A 23,280-nucleotide genomic window follows, 5' to 3' on the forward strand; every position below is an offset into this window, starting at 1 on the left:
ATACCTCCAAAGTGACTCAAAGCAGCTTTACTTTGGCCTCTCTGTTCGGGCCCCAAGTCTATGAAAGCTTATGCTACAAGGTCTTTTGCTCAGTTAGCTAGTCACAAAGGTGCTACATGATCCCTTTGCCTATTGATATATTTCAAACTAATATGCCTATGGCTCTGAATTCTGTCACTCGGGTGTCTCCCTAGTGGTCATGGTTTGGCAACATGCCTTTCAAGACATCTTGTACTTCTTTATTGATGTTCTCATTGAAGAATCTCTGATCAATTTCTTATCTCATCTGATCTTATCAGATCCGGCAGTCCTTGGTCTGTCCCGCACCAAAGATGCCCATACCTTACAACATCAAGCTTCCATCCTTTTCATTTTTTATTATTTTCTAATATTCCAGAATGGAAATAGTAGAGCTGATCTGATACAACTGCCTCTAGCCTTCCTAGATAAATGAGTCATTTATGACCTCCAATATTAATTTCTCCTTTTGCTTTCCACCAGCAAAATTTGCTGTCAGCTCTCTCGAGGTTACAGACCATTAAATCCAAAGTAATGAGAGGTGGTAATTGTTTTATAGGCATGTGGAAGGTTGCGGTGAAAAGTTTGATCCTTGAAGTCAAGTAGTTAATTTTCCAGTTCAGAGTTCCCCAAAGTGAGTCGGCCGCATCGGTCAGACTGGGCAATGTGTCATCTTGCGCTTTCTTTACCAAGAGAAAGAGAATACTGCTAGACTTCACAGTTGTGAAAATCATGTTAGATGCCTGATGCTAACCATTGCTGAAGGGCAAGAAACAAGAAAACGGATCTGACATGGGAAGCTGCAAAATTTCCTCCTTTGACATTTTTTACAAGAAGAAGGTAGACAGCTGTTTTCTGTATTTTTAAATATGGAATGTTTTGTCTTGAGGCAGGAAACTAGACTGGTGCATGGCTGTATGAATACCGCTTGAAAAATTTAACAGCCTTGTTTGGATTTCATCCAGACCCTTAGATAAGAGGCTTCGGATTTACCTGCAATTTTGCTTTCAGTTAAGTTTGGATGCGCATCTATATTCATTTCTGCATTTAAAATAATAAGATCCTAGAGCTGGAAGGGACGACAAGGGCCATTAGTCCAGCCTTCTGTTATATAGGAATACACAATTGAAGCATTACTTCAAAGAAGGCAAGTGTCTGAGGCAAGTGTCTGAGGCAGCCTATTCCACTGCCAAACAGCTCTTATAGTAATGAGGTTATTTCTAATGTTTAGATGCAGTTTCTTTGCTTGTACTTTGAATCCACTCGTTGGTGATCTAGTCTCCAAGGTAGCAGAAAACCACTTCACGCTATCTTCTACAGGACATCCATTCATTTAAAGATGGCTGTCATGTCATTTCTCAGCCTTGTCTTTTCCAAGCTAAAGCTATCCAACTCAGTTGCTCCTCATGGAGGCTGGCTTCCATACATTTCATCAACCTGGTCTCCCTCCTTTGAATGTGTTCCATCTTGTTAATATCCTTGAACTGTGGTATCCATAAATTTACACAGTATTCCAGGTGAGGTCTGACCCAAGCAAAATAGAGTGGTACCATTACTTCCCCTGATCTAGACCCTATGTTCCTGTTGATGCATCCTAGAATTGCATTGACTTTTTTGGCTATCACATCACCCTGTTGACTCATGCTTAGGCTATGGCCTATTAAGACTCCTACATTCCTTTCACATGTTCTTCTTTCAGGCAACGTGTCTCCCATCCTATATTTGAGCATTTAGTTTTTTCTTCCTAAAGGTAGTACCTTAATCTTTAATGTTCCTGTCTTCAAAAGGACCTAGATAAACTAGAAAACTGGGCAGAAAGTAATAAAATGAAATTTAATAGAGACAAATGCAATTTTTTAAGTTTAGGCCACAAGAGCCAAATGCACTGGTAAAGGATGGGGGAATACATGGCTCAGGAGTACAAGATATGAAAAGAACTTTGGGCAAGTCACACACTATCTATCTCCAAGGAAGGTAAAAGCATCCTCTCTGAACAAACTTTGCCAAGAAAACCCCATGATAGGTTTGCGTTAGGGTCACCATAAGTCAGAAATGACTTGAAGGCACATCACAACAAGCAAGATCTCCCCATCGCCAGCCAAAGAAATGGAAGTAGAATTCCAGAAACCAGAAGTACCTTTACTGAGTTTTCAAGGGGGATGAAGCTTGTGGTGGGTCATGGAGGGGGAAAAATGGCCCCTGGGTCTCAGAAGTTGCTCGTTGCTTTTGTAGAGGAAAAGAAATAAACTTATCACTCTGAAAATGATCCTCCACTTGCAGGTTTTTCCACCGTGGTCTCATTTGTTTATCATGTGCTGAATGTGGACTTTCCTCCTCCAAGCAATTCAGAGCACTGTGCAGAGGGGATGCTTTTCTTCCTTAAAAGAGCAATAGATCTATGGTTTGTCCCTCCTTCCGATTGTAAGCAGCAAAAACAGCAGCAGTAGCTCAGCAGCTTCGCTATGAACCCGGGAGTCCAAGCTTCAAATCTTGCTTGCAGCAACACATCGCAAGCAGATGCTTAACATTTCAATTATTTTTTAGCAGGAGTTGTGTCTGTAAACCAGGAGTTACCTGGTTCCAAACCTCATCAATGTTCTGAGTGGTCTCAGTTTCTTGTCCACCATCTTGTGCTACATCAGGATAAAATACCAACCCAGTTTACATGGTTGGAAAGATTGCTGCAAGGAGGTGTGACATGCAGTCCTGTAAATGCTTTTGGAACTGCTCCGTAAATGTGTCTCTTCTGATTGTTTCCATAAGCCCTTTTGTGTCAGCAAGAGATAACAAAACTCAGCAAAGTGTTTAAAGCAGGAGAGGGGGAAATCCAACCCTGGAACTTCAAGGTTGGTTTTATAGCTCTCAACCCTTCCCAAATCCCCAGTCTGCCCTGTTTGTGGCTGAGAAAAGGATGAATTGTCTTTCTTGAAAGACCATAGGAAAGCCAATAGGTTGCAGGGTTACGCTGCACAGTTTAACACCAACAAATCCTCCCCTTTCCAAATAAGGATTTGTGGGTTCCGTTTTTTGGTGTTCCTGACAATTCTGGAGGGTCCCACAAACAGAATATTGGCCTCGGACCAGCCTCAGTTGCCCACCTCTGTTCACACAATTGTGCCAATATACATTTTAACTTAACAGGTTGGAGAGGTTTGAGTTAGGAGTCTAAATGTGCTGCTATGCTTGACTCTTGGATTCATTTACATTTCTGTCTTGTCTCTGTTCTCTTCCTTCTCCTCTTTGCACCTCTTCTACTATTTCCAGGCTAGAATTACTTCATGGCCAAAGGAAAACCCAGGCTCCTGGTTCAGTGAATTCAAGCGTGGTAAACTGGTAAGAGGCTCCCGCATTTGGTTTGCTGTTTGGCTTTAACCCCTCTCATATTTTGCAGAGTAAAATGGCCCGTTGGCCCAAAGAGCAGCCTGCCACGTGGTATAGTCATTTCAAACGGGGGTCCCTGGTAAGTGGCTTTGCTTTTGGCTCCCCTCCACCGCCTCCAGAATGGAGCATGCCAGCCACACTCCACTTTTCCATTGTGAATCCCAAACTGATCTCACTGTGCATGCTGGACTAATAAGCACAAGCTAAGCAAGTCCAAATGCAGATCTAAGATGGAATGGGTGGAACTGGGGTCTCATCATTTCATCTTCTCTGAGCTTCCCAGAAGTCTCTCTGCAGATTAGGAGTATAATTCTCCACTCAGGAGGTCCTTTTCCTGAGGGTCTTCCAAGAACTTCTTGGAAAACATCAAAGAAACCCTTGGAGAACATATATGCGCAGAATAATAATGTATGCAGAAAAGAAGGATTCCCCCCATCTTTCTTTGACTGAGAAGGCATCTATATATCTAACAATATTCAACTTTAATTTGGCTCTCATGAAAAAACAGAAAGGGGAACCAAAGATTAAGAAAGCAGGCAGGTGTTTTGTTTTTGTTTTTCAATATTGGGGATGGGAATCATGCAACCCTCCAGGTGATTTTGGGTTGCAACTCCCATCAGTCTTAGGTAACATTTGTGAGAGTGAGGAATGTTAGCAATTACAGTCCAATTTCTGGAGGACTGCATGCGTCTCACTCTTCTCCAAAAAAGAACATAAACCTGGATTCCATGCCTTGTCCTACCTAGAATAGACCCACTATACCAGTGAGATTGATACAAGTTTTAATGTTTCACTTAGCAATTTATTTAATAGATCTACTCATACAGAACTACCAATTGTATCTAGGCTGTATTGTGCAAGCTTTGTCATCTCTGCAACCTTCCCAACTTTGCTTCCAAAGTGGGGATACCATTACTCCTGTAGTTTTTGGAGATGGGAAACACAGGAACCAGGAACAGAGATTCTGTATCTGTACACTCTCTGCCATCAAATGGCGGCCTTTAGGTGTGAATCTCACAAGACGGTTTCTGTAACACTGGAAAGCAATGTTCGCCTGGGAAGTAAGCCTCTTCAAGCTTTAGGAAATAAGGCCCTAGTTTCCAGTTTGCTTTTGGAAACAACCATGTCTGAGCACAACTCTGACAAAATTACATAAGCCATACCCACTTTGTCTGAAGTCTGAAGTCTTCTTAAAGAAAGGAGATACAGTCATCCTTAATCAGGAATGGCTGATGCATATGACACTGTCCTCTAAAACCAATACTCCTAGTAAAGCGGACCATCTTCAAATTTAAACAAGACAAAACAGTCCTCCAGCCTCAATTTTAATCATTCTGCACTCAGTGTTTGGGTGAGCACATGAAAGAGCCATGGCTGTTCTGTGGCTGATAGAGCATTGCAGGCTGACAGTGCAACACTGGCTCATGGAGCAGTCTTTAATCTTTTGTTTTATGTGTGCTTAGAATTGCTAACTTCTTCAGGAACACGGAAGCTTCATGTCTTCATACCCGTGATGTTATACTCACAACACTATACTAATCTGTAAAATCATTATCCACCATGTGTACTGGAGCTCTTCCAGTTATGTTGTGTGTGTGTGTATACATATGTGCTGTGTTGGGACTTTGTCTTCTACTGTTGTATTTGGGTTAATGAAAAAAGCTGCTCTCTCAGTCTCTCAACTTTGCTTCCACCATCTTGCTCTGCACCAATATTGTTTCTTGTGTTTGACATCTCCGCCAGCATCTAGAAGACATCTCATAGGTGATCACAAAGCGTGAAGTAGGAATGTCCACCACCTGGGACAGCTTGTGGTCTAAGAGGAAGGGAGAAATTTTGGGGTGAGATTACCACCAATACCCCAGCTTGGGCCAGATGTAGTCTACCTCTGACCTACCACCATCCAGACCAGAGGGTTCACTCGGCTTACCAAGACAACCATAGGTCAGAATGTACAGGGAAGCCATTGAAATCCACAAACACCTAGACAACTTCAACATATATATATGCCCCACTCACTTCCATGCCAGCATTTTCTGAAGATGCCAGCCACAGATGCTGGCGAAACGTCAGGAAGAAACTCTTCTGGAACATGGCCACATAGCCCCAAAAAACCCACAAAATAACTATGGATGCCGGCCATGAAAGCCTTCGACTTCACAACAAGAAATTAATTTCAATGGTTGAGAGCTGATCTTAAGGGGTTAATTTTCCTTCCTCGTGTGCAATGTCTTTCCATTTGGAAGAGAGAATGAGGGGATTACACATTTTCTGTTGCATCCCTCCCTGTTTTCACTAGCCCTGGAACGCATCCGTAACTCCCATTAGAGCTTAATGGGGTTTTGTGCTTGTTCAAGCCCATTATAAACCTGCTGCCATATGGCTTCTGTCACAGGCGCTTATTGTTCCAATATTTAAGAAAAGAAGGAGCTCGCGGAGCACGTTCGATGGCTCTTTGTGGATTTTATAAAGATTACACATTACAGTGCAATGCAAAGATGAACTGTAAAAACAAACACAAGAAAACCCACACCACATTTTGATTGAAAGAAAGATGTGTACCCGCTGTTGAAGAGTATTTGTCATTTATTCATATATTAAAATATTTCCGTCCTACCCTTTATCTGAAGATCTCAGGGCAGCCTACAAGAAAATCAACTTAAAATATATATACCCCATATATATATATATGCTTTCTTGATTTAAAAACAGACAATTTAAAAGCAGTTAAAACTAACTTGGGCCCCATACAGACAAGCCAAAATAAAGCTGCTTCGGGTCACTTTGGAGGTATGCTGTTTAAATGATGCATGCGTCATAAGTAGCCAGAAGCCACACCAAATCCATGCTCCAGTCCTAAGCCCTCTCTTGCCATCAATACTTTTCTAATATCAATCCCACTTACCCAAAATGGCTGAAATAGGTAAAGTGCTTAGCCCAAAGGGCTTGGAAACTGTGATCATCTCTGGACAGAAGCTGTCCACTTGAGAAATCCATCTTCTAGATGCTGGTAACACTATCTTTAGTCTGTCATCTGGCATGTCCAGCTCACTTTGGTCAGTCATGTTGACCTCTCAAAACAAAAATGAAGAGCAGCCCAGGAAACTGGTTGGTATACACTTTGTTTCTTCTTATGTCTTCTTGGTGAATTATGAACTTCTCTGGTCTGATTATAGCACAATCCCATTGCTTTCCATGTTACCCAATGCTTTCAAGGTAAATGACTATCTCCTGGTCAAGTTGTAAACTGGGACCAATAATACATAGTTCTCAAACTTTGATTCTCCAGCTGTTCTGGACTTAAATTCCTAGAAGATCCAGGCAACTTAATCAATGGTTAAAAATTCTGGGAACTGTACACCGAAACATCTGAAGGGCCAGTGTCTGAGAACCACTGGCCTATATTCAGTTGCTAGTCACAACAAGAGTAAACCCATTGAATCAATGATGAAGAATTCTGGGGATTCCATTGATACAATGAGTGTACTATAGGTGCCATTAGAAATTGGATTTAGTTCCTAACCTGAAAGCATTTCTGTCTAACTATCAATTGAAACAAAACTACCTGGGGCATCAAGTCTTTTGAGTAGCCTGACTTTTCCTAGACACAACATTTTGCATTCTAGGTCTTTCCTTTTTCAAGAGCCATGTTAGTGGACCAAGGCTGCAGTAGAAAATGTGAAGCTGAAATGGAAGGGAAGATGGGCACCTTTCCCCAGCTTCATAGAGTTTTATGGTGTTTCATTCTGCCCATCTTTTGGGGTTTAAAGTTACAAGAGCCTTGTGTTACATCCAACCTGGCACCCTAAGCTGCAGACATCTAGTTAAACATGTTTCTGTTTCCCTCAATATACTAGTTTTTGCAAATCTATTCACCTGTTCTTTAATTTGAGTCCTCTGCTCTTGTTGCAAGACCCAGTTCTCTGACGCAATTGGCTTTAAAATCCTACGCTTGTTTCTTTCGGTTCCAAGTTTTCTGACTTTGTAGGCCACCTGGATCACCATTTCTGGAAACACGATCTAAACATTATTTTAAAATGCAGTGCATCCTTTCTGGAAATTCAGTTGCAATCCCCTTCAGTCCTATTTATTTCCCAATAACCAGAGTTCAGAATTGAGTATTAACGTCTCGGCGCTTAAATTAGGAAAGCAAATTTGTTTATTTAAGTGAAAGTGGGAAAGGTTTAATTCACTGTTTCACATGCTAATTAAAGTATTGCACCTTTCAATTGAAAAAGGTCACTTGGAACAACTAAAAATGGTCAGTAACAAATTAAGGAGAGGAGCAAACTGTTGCTCAAAAAGCAATCCTGTTGGCATTTAATGAAGTCTGACTTCTAAAATGCTTTAAGAAAAACATTTAATGCTGAATGAAAGCAATTTCACTGTAATGAATTATTTCCAAGCTCTGGGAGGAAGAATGTTGCCTTTGAAAAATGTCTATGCTAGTTTTGATTGATTGATTTTAATTGATTAATTGCTTTTGAAAAATGTCTATGCTAATTTGGATTGATTGATTTTTAATTGATTAATGGTGGTTGTTTTATATGAATGATTGACTGGTCTTCATGGTGGGGACCGAAGAACTGTGTGATTTAAGTGCAAGCGGTGCCATCTTTGCATGTGAAAGATGTTGAAGCTTTGAGATGGAATTCCTGACAACCTTTTCCCCCAGCATAAATATGAGTATAGCCCATCCTTTGCTTCTTCGTTCCTTCCTTTTTTGTCCTCAGCTCTCCTACGTTGATTCGGAGGGCAACCCCATTGGAGTGGTACAGATGACTTTCCTGAGGCTCCTGAGTGCTTCTGCCCACCAAAACGTCACCTACAACTGCTTCCAGTCTGTGGCATGGCATGATGCCACTGCAGGCAACTACGACAAGGCCATCCGTTTCCTGGGCTCCAATGACGAAGAGATGTCCTACGACAACAATCCTTTCATCAGGGCTATCCTTGACGGTTGTGCAGTGAGTGTTTGCACAAAATCTTGCACTCTTTTAGAGTAAAGATAACACTTTTCAGGAATGTGGGGTGGCACAAATCAATGGTGAAGCACTTATTTTGCAAGGGAATTGGGGTGGGCAACTTTTTTGTTGAACTGGAAATTCTACCCAATCCACATCTTGTCCCATTTGCCGCAACTGGACTAACCATACTTGCAGTGGAGGCAAATACTCTGCTCTTTTGCATGTAAATTCATTCATTTAATAAAGAATAAACTACAAGATGTGTTGCAAAGAATAAGAAGAAAGCCATTTTTTTGAACCATACCCAAAAATATTGTGACAAAATTGTCAGCATCCAAACTTTGGACCAGTTGTGTTGGATCAATGCCCCGACCCAGTACAAGGCTAGAGAGGTGGAAGAACATCACTTTGGTGAAACTTTCTCTCTCTCTGTCTTGACTTGACAAGTCTACATGTCAGCCATTTGCAATTGTCCTGAAATGTCTCAGTGTGGTTCTGCATTTTTAAAACAACATTTCCCATAATATGCAGAATGCTTCAATGCAATCTGTGCAAATGCTGAAAATAAGAATAGTCTGCTTTCTAGAAACTTGATGTTGGATGAATCCAAGATCTGTGTCTTGGGTATTAGACTAGCTCCATGGGATCATTTGTTGCCTGGCAAGTCAACATACAAGTAAATGCCATTGATTGAATGAATGGGTGAATTCTAGTTGGACATAAGAATTGGATACAAACTATTGTCTGCAAAATAAATCTATACTAACACATTTTATCACATTTTCTAATACTACACATCAAACTAAATGTGCCAAAATTCCCACAAAAGATTTCTTGAGGGGGTAAAAATGGATAAATCTCACCATCTTGCAGTGAACCATGCTAGGATAAATCTAATCAGGATGTGCATCTCAATAAGGTAATTAACCTAGATGGTGAAGTCAGATTCCTCATCTGACCTTTAGCTTTTTTCCTCCCGTTCTCCAGGCAAAGAAGGGCTATCAGAAGACCATCTTAGAAATCGACACCCCTAAAGTGGAGCAAGTCCCCATTGTCGACATCATGTTCAATGACTTTGGAGAAGCATCCCAGAAGTTTGGGTTCGAGGTGGGACCGGCTTGCTTCATGGGCTAAAATTGCCACTCGGAAAACTAGTCTCCAAATGAGCAACCTCGTAACCTCATTGTGCCTTCTAATTTTTGGCTACGTTTTTTGTCACCGTCACGTGCACGTTTTGAAACTGGACAGTTTTGATGGGTTTATTGTCTTATTTGTTTTTTCCTTCCTGTTTTGCCGGAGACCCGACACTGCCGGGGGACACCAAACAAGCCAAAGCCTTCTCGTCGGAGACGGAAACTGTTCCCATGGCAGACTGCTCCCATCCCAGAATCACATGACCTAAAATTGTAATCCGTTGTCCAAAAAACGACCTCTTCTGACATACTCTCCCTCTTTCTATGCATCTTCTTTGAGACCACTGAAGGGCTCATCTTCCTGTGCTTGAATGTATGGCTGTTCCTCTCCATCAGAAATACTTTGACCATAAAACATGACCGGTGTTAGCTTTTTGTCGTAATTCTCAACAGCCTCGCCGAAATTCTCGGCGGAAGAGGTTCCACTGATTTAGAGAGTGTCCCGTTTCTGGAAGGTTCTGGAAATGTCATGGAGAAACATCTGCCACGCATCGTCCAGCCACTCTTTGGTGAACGTGGACTAAAGACGCCCAAGAACCTTCCTAGTTAGGATTCTATGTCTTCAACTGGGGTTTCAATCAGAACCCATGTGGAATATCCCCCACCCAAAGTTTGGGTATTTCGATTTTTAAACATGCTTAGATGATCAAAGTAACAACTGAAATCAATTACATCTTTCAAAAAAAAAAAAAGGCCAGGTTCTGACTGTATACCCCATATGATAAAGGTGCTTCTATTTTTGTATTTTGTAAGTAAATATTTGTATATTATTATATTAAATATAAAATGTTTCTGGGTTCAAAACATGCATGTGACTCACCCCCATGTTCCCTGTCGGTAATTTAATGAGCAATCGTTCTTCCGAATATCCAGTATGCCACCACCAAAAAATTTGAATGTTTGCAGCCTTATGTGATGCATAACAGAAGTTCCACTTAAGTCCAATCAGTTTTACGTCCCCAAGTACACATGCCCTAACAATGTAATCCTTTGCTAATGTTGTTCTGGAAGGAAACAATGGGTAATTTTAGCAATTTACTTCCCAATTCTGGAAATTGTACAGTTTTTGAAGACTATTCACTGTCTAGGACTTATTTGTACAAAATTCACACCTGGTATTTTTGTGCAGAAAATGAACCCGCATGCAAATTTTGCACAAAATAAATCCCAAACCACCAAGATACTTTTCAATCCAGGTTTCTCCTGCTCACAGTTTCCTGACATCATTTTCCAAATCATTTTTTGAATGTTCTTTCCATCCCTAGCGGAAAGGAAAATAGTTTTTCAAAGGAAGAGACTTCCTATGTGAGAAAGTCTTTGGAAATTTGCAGTTTTTGAGGACCATTTGCAGTTGGGGTTGTCATCTTAGAACAGTGGTTCTCAACCTTCCTAATGCCGCAACCCTTTAATTCCGATGGTCTTGGTTCCTAAGACCATCAGAAATATGTGTTTTCCGATGGTCTTAGTCGACCCCTGTGAAAAGTCGTTCAACCCCCAAAGGGGCCAAGACCTATAGGTTGGGAACCACTGCCTTACAACATGCAAATCCTTCCAAACAGTGTCAAAAGGGAAATTCCTTTTTGGGATCCAAACAACAAAGCATTTACGCTTGCATAGTTGTGATGACCAAGACAAACCTGAAGCATGTCTCCAAAGAAACGAAAAACACAGAGGAATGTGAGAATAGTTTTTTAACCAAACTCATTCATGGACCATTTTGGGGAGGGAAGGATCTTGCTGCAAAATACACCAACATTTTATTTTTTAAGGGTTGTTTTTTTCCTCCTAGCACAGGTTTGAGGTCAGCTCTGTCACTTTTTTTCTGCCTTCACTTGATTCCATGTACAGGTCGGTTATTTTTTTTAATGCCTTTTACAAAGAACATTATTCTTTTCAAACTTCCATTTCCACTGGAGAATTGCATTATGGCAGGGACATCCATTCTAAATGGATTCTCTTTTAAAATAATAATAATAAATAAGGAATTAAAAACCCAGGTGCTTATATTTTTTATGATTTACAGTTCTCTCTGTTGGTGCTATATATTTGAATGACAACACTGGCGGTTCCCTGCCATCAACCTGCCTTCAAAGCTCTTTGCATTTCAGTCCAGTGGAGCACCTTTCCAAGACCCTAATCCCTTGTTTTAATAGAATTACATGCCAACTTGATCATACTCCATATGTAGACCTGCTGCTTCTGTCATTTGCATTATGGTGCCTTTGATGACCCATGCAGAAAGTATTAAAACTGTGTTTACTTGTGAGTGTGCATTTATGTGTGGGTGTGTTTAAGGAGAGGGTTTTTTTACCATTGTTTCCCCCTTTGTAACCCATAGGATATTCTTGCATTTCATATGACGATCATTATTGGCAGATCTGTATTCCATTGCAGACTATTTGTGGTGCTAATTTATGTGTTTGTTCAATGTTCTGAAGTCAGGATTGGAGGACCACCAGCTTTTTAGACCAAGAAGGCCTTTCTCTCAAGGCCATGGAGGAAAGGTGCTTGTAGCAACTCAACCATTCCATGCAAAACATCAGTTTTCTCCATAGTTTGTCTCCACCGTCTTCCCAAATGGATGAGAGGGAGAGAGGGAGAAGGTGCAATCCACTCACAGCTAAGATCCATATCCAAGAAAGCAGGTATATTTTGTAAAGGAAAGACATCACAATCACTGTGAATCAGAGCCTTCATATGATGTCTGTCCCCACTGCTCTCTTGGCGAAGTATCTCATCCATGAAAGAGAAATTGCAGAAGTGAAGGTCTTGGGGTTTCGGGGGGTACTTCCTCATTGGAAACTACCACACGCTAGCAGATCCCACCTGGGTTTTGTGTTGTGTTTCTTGGGTTCTGCTCATGTCTTTTTTGCTTTCTAATTGATTGGAATTTATATATATATTCTTAAACAGTGGTTTCAAAGTTATATACCAGGGAATGCTAGACTATACATCAAAGACTCCAAGTTGGAAGGAATGCTAGTGATGGGTCAGGTAGCCTTGAAGGACAGAACTGCCATCTGTATTAGAGGTTCCCTCTATAGCAAGGAGGTGTTAGTGGTGGAAACAACCACTGTGAACAATAACTACAACAACCTTCTCTATTTTCTTGAGATGTGTTCTTTTAGTGGTCAGGGAACTCTTTTCCTGCTTAGGTTACACTTCCATTCACACGTGTCAGTGATGTGTACATGCCTACTCTGTCGCTTACATAAACTGAGTTTATACCTTCAACTATGTTCCAGATTCTTCTTCCATGGCAAACATTCAGGGAACATTTCTGACAATGAATCAATACAGAACAGATTTCCTGAAGGTAGAAACTTTGAACCCCACTGTGTTAGAACATCACACACAGCAATGAAGCCATTTGAGAACAGCATGTGTTGCACTAGTTCGTCTTCCATTTGTTGTAGAAATTCTGGAAAGTGCCACCAAAGATTGAATGTGTGGATCTGCAAAAAAGAAACATCAGCTCCTACCTATCGAAGGAGAGACATAAGAAACAGCGTAACTTAGGTCATGTGATTCTGTTCTGGTCATTTCTTGTTCAAGGGATCTTTTGTTTTCTATTTTATTTTTATTTTTTTGTTTGGTGCTTCTGTCAAAAAACAAAACAAAAACCAATCCTACCAAGTGTTGTAAAATTGTACTGAAGTTTATTTCAACCTTGTCCCAATTTTCTCTCTCTCTCTTCTCCCAGACCACTTAGCTATGGTATATTGCAATAAAAATTACTTATTGTATTTGCAGACATTATCTTTCTGTCTAATTTTATCCCCTTTCCCTTCTCAGTATGACTTGAAAAAAAAATGTTGATGAGAAAATAAAGGCATTAAAGCAAAGGTTCAGATGCACAGACCACTCCCCATTTTCAAATGTGTGCATTGTGTATATGTGTATATATGCACACAGACACATGTGCACATGCATACACACACAGCCAAGTAACCTATTCATCCATATTCTAGTTGAATATGTCAGTGCCCCCTGCAAGGTATTTTTTTTAAGAAGGAAAAAAAATTAAACCTGTGTAACAAAGGCATAAATGTAATAGATCTTTTTCAATAAATCGAGTTTACTGTTTCCACCTAACCCACCGTGATGTGAATGCTTCTTGAACTAGAACGAAGTGTGATTCCATCTGCTGCCACCAATAGCCAAAATTTTCTTTTCTTTGCCAGAGCATGAAAACGTTCATCAAAATTAGTGGAAACAAGCAGCCAAGCAATGGGTTCCCAAATAAAGACAGACCCGCCAGCAGGCTTATTTATAATGTTTGAAATGACCCGTCTTCAATCTAGCATAGATGTGGTGTAGGCAAGGGAAGGAGCCTTTTGGCTTTAGGTAGAATGTATTGACCAGACACATCCTAGCACACATATATCAGAGAGCCAGAATGCTATAGCAGTTTGAGCACCGATTGGACTACAACTCTGGAGAACAGGGTTCAAATCGTCCCTCAGCTGTGGAAACCTACTGAGTGATGTTGGGGAAAGTCCTACTCTGGCTGGCAACCAGTAGCTTTCTATCACATATCTAAAGTATAAGCCATTTGAGCAAGTCAACTTTGACAAGTTAGGGCCTTCCACATCATGGATGCCCACTTTGGATGACTGGAGAGAGGATCTCAGATGTATGTGGAGGTACCCGGAGGAGGGCCTCTTCCAATAATCTAAGGAACTAAACAGGATGGAGTATGACCTCTCTGATAACCGTCATCAGATTGTTCATACAAATAAGGTTTATCTCATAAAGTCCAACCAAAATCCACCTTCCCATAAGTGAAGGCCATTTGATCGGATAGAAGGAGAATTGACCAATTTGAGATGTGGTGCTGGAGAAGAGTGCTGAGGATACCATGGATGGCCAAAAAGACAAAATAAACAAGACTTAGGACAGATCAGGCTGGAACTCTCTCTGGAATCCAAGATGACTAAACTGGGACTGTCATACTTTGGACACATCATGAGAAAGCATGACTCACTAAAAAAGATGATAATACTAGGAAAGGTGGAGGGCAGTAGGAAGAGAGGAAGACCACATCCTAGGCAGATAGACTCAATAAAGAAGGTCACAGCCCTGAACCTGAAGGACCTGAGCAAAGGGGTAAAGAATAGGGTGCCCTGGAGGTATCTCATTCATGGGGTTACTTGAGTCAGAATTCACTTGAGGACAGTTAACATTTTATCTGCTCCCACCTTCTATGGAAACAGAAGAGTTCTTTGCAGCCTTTCTTGTACTGATAGAGCGCTATCACAATATAGCCATCTGCTCCACCTTTCAGAAATATCCAGTTGTATTCCATACTATTACCCTTTTTGTTGCCATTCTTGGAACCCATTCCAACTTATCTGTATTAGGGATAGACAAAGTGCAACCCTCTAGATGTTGCTGAATTGCAACTCTCATAAGTCCCAGTGGTGAGAAATGTTGGGATATGTAGTCCAAAATTATACATTGCACTTTGCCCACCCCAGTTCTATATATTTCTTAAATGGTTATGCTCAAATGTGAAATAAATCAGAACTGCTATTCCCTGTCACTTGTCAAAATGGATCTCTTAATCCGCTATTAACCCATTTTCTCCTCCCACAATGGGATCACCTCACCGACCTGCACCTTTCAACTGAAAGGTAAAACATGTAATCTGAGGCCATGTTTAACCTTCCAGCTGATGAAAGCATGCTAAATGCAAGATGTGTTGGTGAGCTGAATTGTGTGATGTCAAACAAAGGCCTTTCTCCACTTGGGGGAGCATCTCTGCAACAACATCAAAAGATCCTATGATAGTTTTAATCTGATTTGCCCAGAATTGCTGGGACATATATCCTTGAGGAAGTCTAGTTATGAGAAAGAAAAAAGGATAATCATAGGGAATGTGCATTCTACTTGTTGTCTACTTTGTCCCGCTGTGTGTGAATAGACAAAGAACAAGGCAGTTTCTGCAAGGGCTTATGTAGCAGCCCTTTTTTACCCCCCAAGACCCTTGACAATAAATACAATAAATCAGTCCTTTTCACTATGACCCCAACATCTCCATTGAGTTCTGCAGCAAGAATCACTTTGAAATCTACTTTCAGTCTATCAGTGTCCTATTTGGAATTTAGCATAATCCTATATGCTTTCACTTGACAGCTCCCTGAACCATCAGCTGCCCATCTTCTTAGGTGGTTGGAAACTCAAGGAGGTACTCATTTTGCAACTATCAAAAGGGTATGATCTTTCTCTTGTTCTCTGCCTGCCACAGAATGGCTAGGAAAGGGCTGCAGTAAGTACACAAAAGTATGGGGGGAATGTTGGTTGGTGCAAAGGAAATGCCAACCTCATTACTGATGTGACACATCTGGCACCAACATGCAGCACTTTGCTGCCTCTGCTAGGTGATAATGTAACAGGAGTCCTTTACAAGAACTGCAGCTGTGCAATTCTAATTCTGGTAGACATAGGTCCGCTTACAAAGATGTAAATCCCCAAAAGGATTCCATTCATTAATCTTAAAGTGCCCAATCTGTCATGAGTTTGTTAAGAAGCAAGCCCCCTGTCTTTGCTCCTCATCAACATTTCCCCTTGTCACTTTGCTTTCTGATGCTGCATTTGTGCTCCCCAGAGAAACCATCTCTATTCTTCCATAAGCGTGCCAAAATCATGGCATTTCCCAGATGTGTTGTTCTTTCCACATCCTCTTTTTTCCTGAGACCCAAGTGAAACACTTGCTTAGGTTGTCAGAGCCAATTTGAACTGGCTTGGAGGCCAGGGCGACACGCTCGGCATCTGTCAATAGCTCTTTAGCAGACATAGCACTTGTTCCATTATGCAAGATGAACATGAAACAAGAGTCCCCACTGCCCAGGGCATCTGATTTACTGTCTGGTTCCAAGCAAAGTGAGAGGTTTTGCTGACATAGCAGACAGCAGGAGTAAAGCTTTGGATGCTTGTTTGGTGACAAGGAGGAGCACTGCCTTTGAAAATATCAGTGCTCAAGAGGGCCAGGCTTTTCTATTTGCTGTAAGGTGTTTCAAGGAAGTCAGGTTTCTTTGGACAACTAATAAAAGTTCTGCAAGGAGCAGATCATGAAGTCCCACCACTTTCACAGGGATGTTTGATGGGAAGACAAGACCAGTCCATCTTAGCGGTTGCCACTAGATTTTGGAACTACTTTGCTAGAGAGGCCAGAATAGCCCCCTTCTTGTAGTCCTTCCATCAACAGGTAAATACAGTCAGTCCTCCTTAGCTACAGATTCAAGCATCCATGGCTTGAAAACATTTTTAAAATACATAAATTCACAAAAGCAAACCTTGATTTTGCCAACTTATATAAGGAGCACCAATCTGTTATGCCATTGTATTTAATGGGACTTGAGCGTCCATAGATTTTGGTATCCAAAGGAGATCCTGGAACCACACCTCAGAGGATAACAAGGGTTCACTGTCCATTTTTATTCAGACAGGCTTTTGGAATTGAAGGCAAATGGGCTTAAGAAGGTTTAACTTCTTGATCCTTTTAAAGTCTATGCTTTAAATTGTTTTGCTATGGTTAACAGTTTAATTCTACTTCCATGCTGAATTTTTCGATATGGATTTTTGTAGGTTTTTAATTACACGGATTTTCATTCTGCTTGAGACTTACCTCTTCCCAAATGGCCTTACATGCGTGCAAAAATGAATTGAATACTTCCTAATATACATATTCACCCAGGGGCTGCCATGATATATACAGCCACCCTTTGTGCACTGGCGCATTCTCCTTAGGGTCACCATAAGTAAGAAATGACTTGAAGGCACATAACAACAACCATAGGTGGTAGCAGTGGCAAAATGTCTGCAGGAATGACAGCAAGGAGGGCAAAAGGATTGGAAGTTGTCTCTATCAAGACTAGATCCCAACCTCCTCAGTGGTCTATAGAGCATATTTGTGATGGAAATGGCATTTTCTTCTGTCCCTTGATGTGCTGTTGTAGCTGTGTGCCTTCAAGTCATTTCCAACTTATGGCGACCCTAAGGGAAACCTGTCATGGGGATTTCTTGGCAAGCTTTCTTCAGAGATCTTCCATTATCTTCTCCTGAAGGTGAGAGCATGTAACTTGGCCAAGATCCCTAAGTGGGTTTCATGGATGAACTGGGAATTGAACCCTAAACTCCAGAGTTATAGTCCAACGTTCGAACCATCACACCACACTAGCTCACCCTTTTGATGTGTACCATTCCTAAAAACATGTGCACCTTACATAACATTACATTGCACCAGTGTTAAGTCACCAAAACCTTCCCAAATTTCTCACCAGAATCACACTCCTCCCAAAGCATCATTGTTTCCTTCCCTATAAAAATGGGATCAAATTGCCTCAAAGAGTGACAGCTGTACTCTTCTCTCCTCCCTGTGGTGTGTAACTAAAAAGAGCTGTGAAGTGCGGAAATTACATCTTGTACAACCCAGGTTGTCACACTGTTGCGGAACTGTTCACTTTAGCACAGTTGAATGCCATGTGGCGGATCCTCACCGGGAGTCATGTTCCTCTCTCATGCTCACACACTGGCCTAATTGCTAATGTGCTAATATGGTCGTTCCACCAACTCAGCAAGTCACTTGGCATCGCACTGAGTTTCGCTACATGCCCTCTCCCTCATGTTCAGTGCAAGACAGCCTCCCCAATGTATCTACTTCTTAAATTTCTTCCCTCGCCCCCCTTCACTTCCTATGAGAAAGGGGTTTGTGGGCTACATTGCTATTTTTAAACCATCTCCCATGGAATTCCTGGCAGTATGTTTCAGTCCAGGTGAGACTGTGAACTTTATCAGCTTGTTGGAATAGATGAGGATGAAGTATACGGCTCCAGAGGAAAAGTGGTAAATCTGTGAATGCAATTAATTTTGGAGTCTAAATTTGGCTTCCCCCAGGTGCCTATGATCTTTTCTCCAACGTTTGTTGGTTTCCCAGCATGTGTACCTCCCCTCCTTTCTAAAAGGTTGAAATGCTTCTCCAAAGGTGTAGTTAACAACCATAGAAGCTTTAAAGTAAAATATGCTCATATTTTGGGGGCCACCATTTTGCCTGGAAAGTGACCCCCTGAAAAATATGAATCCAGATTTTGGAGTAAAAGGCATTTCTCACATTGGATCTAGGGAAGGATGGGCAAGTCTAGAAGGCTAGCGGGCACATTAGCCCACCTTGGAGGGCTGCACCCACTTCTCCCCCCATGAATGTTCTTGCTCCAAAATGCCCCCCAAAATTTCTCCTAGCAGTCATAAGGGCAGTTTGGGCCTTCTTGGATCATTTTTGGCCCAGGAGAGGCATGTTTAGCAATTGGAAATTGGCCGAGGGTATGTGAAACATGATGGCAACCCCCACATATTTCCTAGAGGGAATTTAGGGATAAAAATATGAAAAAACATTAACTCAGGGTGGGGCAGCAGATCTCCAAACATGAGGAAAGTCCCATGTTACTGATGCTGGATGCCTTGTTCTGAGAATAGAAAACCTGCAGTAAAAGATGAATTATTTAAGTGCAGTTTAAGGAGGTAGGAAGCTCTGAATCGGGTACAGATGTCAAGACGACAGTACAATTCGGGTTTTGGCCCTGCAACATGTAAACAGTATACAGTGAACCTGGGGGGGGGGGCGGATTTGACATAAATTCTCCATGTAAAGAAGCCCCTGGAGAATATAGGGATTTGATCTTCAAAGAAATTCAGTGAGATATTGACTTAAATTTTATTGCTGATCCCATTGAATCAACTGGATTTATCTATAGGCCGACTTGCTCAAAGAACTCTCCCTTCCCCTGCAGTAGGGCCCAATATCCTAATCTGGGTTTGAGTAGTGTAAATCTGAGCAAGTGGAATTACAAATGGATTGTGTTAGACAACCTTTATGATGGACGGCAACATTGTGCATTAGAATGAACATCCCAATGTGCATGTGCATTGCATGCACATGGATGCTAACCATGGGCATCCTCTCTGCATGAACACTGTCAATAAAAATGCAACACCATTTCTGCAGCCTTGACTTAAATGTAACTGTTCAATGTGGGGCAAAAATGTCCAGCCATTCCAATAGGGGGGTATTTATTGCTGTTGTTGGCCTTCAAGTCATTAAACTTATGGCAATCCTAAAGTGCTTTCTTGGCAAGATTTGTTCAGAGGAGGTTTGCCATGGTCTTCCACTAAGACTGAGAGAGTGTGACTTGCTCAAGGTCATTCAATGGGTTTCATGACAGAGCTGGGAAGTCAACCCTGGTCTCCAGAGTCATAATCCAACACTCAAACACCATGCATGCCAAAAACATAATAGGATCCTGGCTAAGCTGATCCATTTCTTCCTTTCCCTTTTCTTTCCTGTTTACCTATTAAACCATTTTTGCAAAGAGGGCAAGATCTGCCAAGATGAACATCCATGTGTGAGGCTGCAGAAGACAGATGCTTGCCGTTTGCACGGTAATACTTTGTGTCACCATAAATTGGAATTTATCTTCTGCTAGGTACATACTCTCATCCCTGCTCAGCCAACCAGCCAGCCCGGTGCTGGTAGACTAGAAACACGTTTATTTAAGCCGTCTTGCTGCTGTGCTGAGCTGCCTCCTGTTAAATTCTTTATTGGCTTTTTGCACACTGTGAAAATGCAACACAGAGGGAGGGCTGCAAGAAAGAAGGGGGGAAACAACACTGCATGGAAGAGTGTGTGTAGGGGGAGATGGTGTTATAATGAAAACAGCCCAGAACACAGCTAGGGAAGGTAACTAAAATTAGGTCTGTAAAAAAGAATATATATATATATATATATATATATATATGGAAAGAGAACCATGGGTCTGGAATGAATTTAGCCTGGAAGATAATGAATTTCCCACTGGAATTCAGAGTATAATTTTACTGATGAAGAAAATGACGGCGGTGGTTGTGGTGATGATGATTTCACAATATGCAAACATCAACATGCCCAAACACCGACAGAGAGAGGGTATGTGTTTTTGAAGTGGTTATAACACTTTTCAGGTATTAACTAACATCCCACATCAGAGTTGTGCAGAGTTGCACATTGGTTGTGTTGTTCTTGTTTGTTGTTGCTGCTTCTGCTGCTTCTGCTGCTGCTGCTGCTGCTGTGTGTGTCTTCAACTATTTCTGACATACGGCAACCTCAAGGCAAATCTATTACAAGGTTTGTTCAGAGATTTGTTCAGTGAGGAGTTGCAATTGCAACCTAATAGCTAAGTGAGAATTGGCAACCTGGTCTCCTGGAGCTCTAGACCAACCTTCAAACACTGTATCATCCTGGCTCCTTAAACGTCATTTCCTTCCTCTGAAGCTGAGAGATTGTGACTTGCCCAAGGCCACCAAGAGGGTTTCCACGGATGATGATCCAGGATTGGAACCCTTGTCTGATACCCTTTCACTGAGTTTTCTTGGCAAGATTTATCCAGAAGGATTTGCCATTGACTTTCTCTGAGGCTGAGAGAATGTCACCCAGTGTGTTTCCATAGTTGAGTGGGAATTTGAAACCTGGTCTCCTGGAGTCCTATTCCTCAAAACACTAACCACTACACCATAATGGTTTTACATAATGACACTGGCTCTCAATTGTGTTACACTACCTTTAGATGGTCCAACCAAACGGGCACAGTCCGAACGCACAACAACATGTGCAATTTTGCTTTTCCAACCTTGACATCTTGGCAAAATGGCAAATTGTTTCTTACATATGTATATGATGCTAAGGTGATTCTGAACATTAATCTGTACAGGAGTGCATAAAGTGGCTGCAAACTGTGGAGGACTAAAGCCTAAGAAAGAGTGGGACTGGTCAAATTGAGAACTTAGAAAAGTTACTGTTTGGCTCTACAGCTGTCTGAACCTTTGGCCAGTGGTTATGGCGTTTGGAGGATTCTGGGAGCTTTATTCCAAAAGAACTCACTTTCCCCAAACCCTTGAAGCTCACTGCTCAGTCCTGTCACTAGGCAACCCCAATCTAATATGGCTTTCCTGCCAGGCGCAACCCAATGGGTGGTCAGCTCCCACGTTCTGCTTCAAACCGCCACATCAATGAATTCTCCTATGCTATTTTGATTTGCACTTGATGAATACATGATCAGACTCCACGGAGGTGTAGAGTCTCTGGGTAGACAGTAGGAAGGAATCCATGGGTTTTTCAACACCTTTCCCATATCAGCCAAGGCTGGAGGTGCATGAAAATGATATCCTGTTCAAGCAGCATAGCATGCCCTGATCATGGCTGAATGGCTAAAACATGACTAACTTTGAAAAAAGATGAGCAAAGGAAGACATGACAGCATAGGGATGCACAACCTTATATGGGCCAGAGTCCATTTTCCTCCAACCCACATCTCCCTATAGCATGGATGAATAACTATGGAAATTTAGGGGAGCACAGTAGCCCCCCAGAAAACTTTGAATGGCTGGACCCCTCACTGCTTCTGCTGCCACAAAAACTGCCTCCAAATGTACTGTAGGGAACATGGGGACATTCTCACCATGGTTTAGGACCTTCCAGTTGCCATTTTGAGAAGGACTGTAGAGGAGAAGACAGGAATTTTGGGCTAGTACAAACCTCCAGTGTAAGAATCACAAGTGGGATCCCTCTTGCAATTCCTCCTTGTGCCAAACATTGCTTGCAAAATAGGGCTGAAAACATCTGCTGTCAATGGGGGTTTGACAGGAGAACAAACCCCCATTGCTTACAGTGGCTGCTTCCCAGTAAAGCAGAATGGAAGAATTTCTACCATTCCAACATATTCATTACTCTATTGTTATAGCCACAAATACACAGCAATTGTGAATATGAACCAGTTACGGATGTGCAACCCTAGATTTTTTTTTCATACAAAACAGTGACTGGCAACTGTGAATTGTGGACTAGAAGGGCCCTTAGTCCGATGCAATATCATTCTTCTTAGGTCCCCATAGGTACAAGATTGACCCTTTTGTGAACAGAATACTGGTCTAAAGAGACTTCCACTCTGATCCAGCATTGCTTTTTAATATTCTTATGCTCTTCCTACAACATGCCTCTCCCTGCCATTCATCTGCCGCTTTCCCTTTGCCCTTCTCTATTCCACCACCGCTCATGAACTGTGGTTGATGATGGCGGCGACAACCGAATTATATTTCCCAGATGTATGAGGCCAGTAAAAACTGCTAAGCTCAGCCTTGTTCACAAAATGACCCTCGGTGTTGGGAAGAGAGATTGTGTGTTGAAATATGCCTCCTGAAAATGCTGTTTTGCTCCAAACACCTTCTGTCATGCCTGAGCGTGATGGCTTTTAAGTGCCAAGATAATGGGTTTCCCATTAAAGCCCCGCGTGGTTCCATTTATCACTCGCATTATGGGCCCATTCACCTCTGTGCATGCTGCTGAAAGCTACTTTCAAAAGCAACCCAATCAAAAAGTTGAAGTCCCATTAACCCACGACAAAGAAGAGCAATAGGCGGATGGCCTGCCTGCCTCTCAGCTCCATGAATGTTCCAGTACACCATTTCTGAAACTAAGTGCTCTGAGCATATAAACTAATTGCATTGTCCTATCCAGGAATATCAAGGTCTCAGAAGAACATGACAGTTACTCAGTCACACACCGAGATTTTACCTAGCTCACTATTCTGTCTCAAACAGGGGACAGCCAAGTATTCCCATGGAGAGCTCACAAGCCAAGAAACGTGGGCAGTCCTGCCCCAACACTGCCTCTGATCCTGAAGGTTCAAGACCAA

General features: G+C 41.8%; 1 protein-coding gene across 1 annotated transcript in view; it reads left to right on the top strand.

Moving 5' to 3' along the window:
- Positions 1-13,643, top strand: part of LOC149308107 (collagen alpha-1(V) chain) — a 178,135-nt gene extending 164,492 nt beyond the window's left edge. Inside the window, exons 64-66 of the mRNA XM_089535095.1 lie at positions 3,283-3,351; positions 8,133-8,366; positions 9,354-13,643. Of these exons, the coding sequence (XP_089391221.1) occupies positions 3,283-3,351; positions 8,133-8,366; positions 9,354-9,500 (450 nt within the window). The 3' untranslated portion in view covers positions 9,501-13,643. The remainder of the gene's footprint in view (positions 1-3,282; positions 3,352-8,132; positions 8,367-9,353) is intronic.
- Positions 13,644-23,280: the final 9,637 nt, after the last annotated feature.

This window comes from Sceloporus occidentalis, unplaced genomic scaffold (genome assembly GCF_023333645.1).
Source record: "Sceloporus occidentalis isolate IW3139 unplaced genomic scaffold, rSceOcc1.0.p SCAF_8, whole genome shotgun sequence".
Lineage (NCBI taxonomy): Eukaryota > Metazoa > Chordata > Lepidosauria > Squamata > Phrynosomatidae > Sceloporus > Sceloporus occidentalis.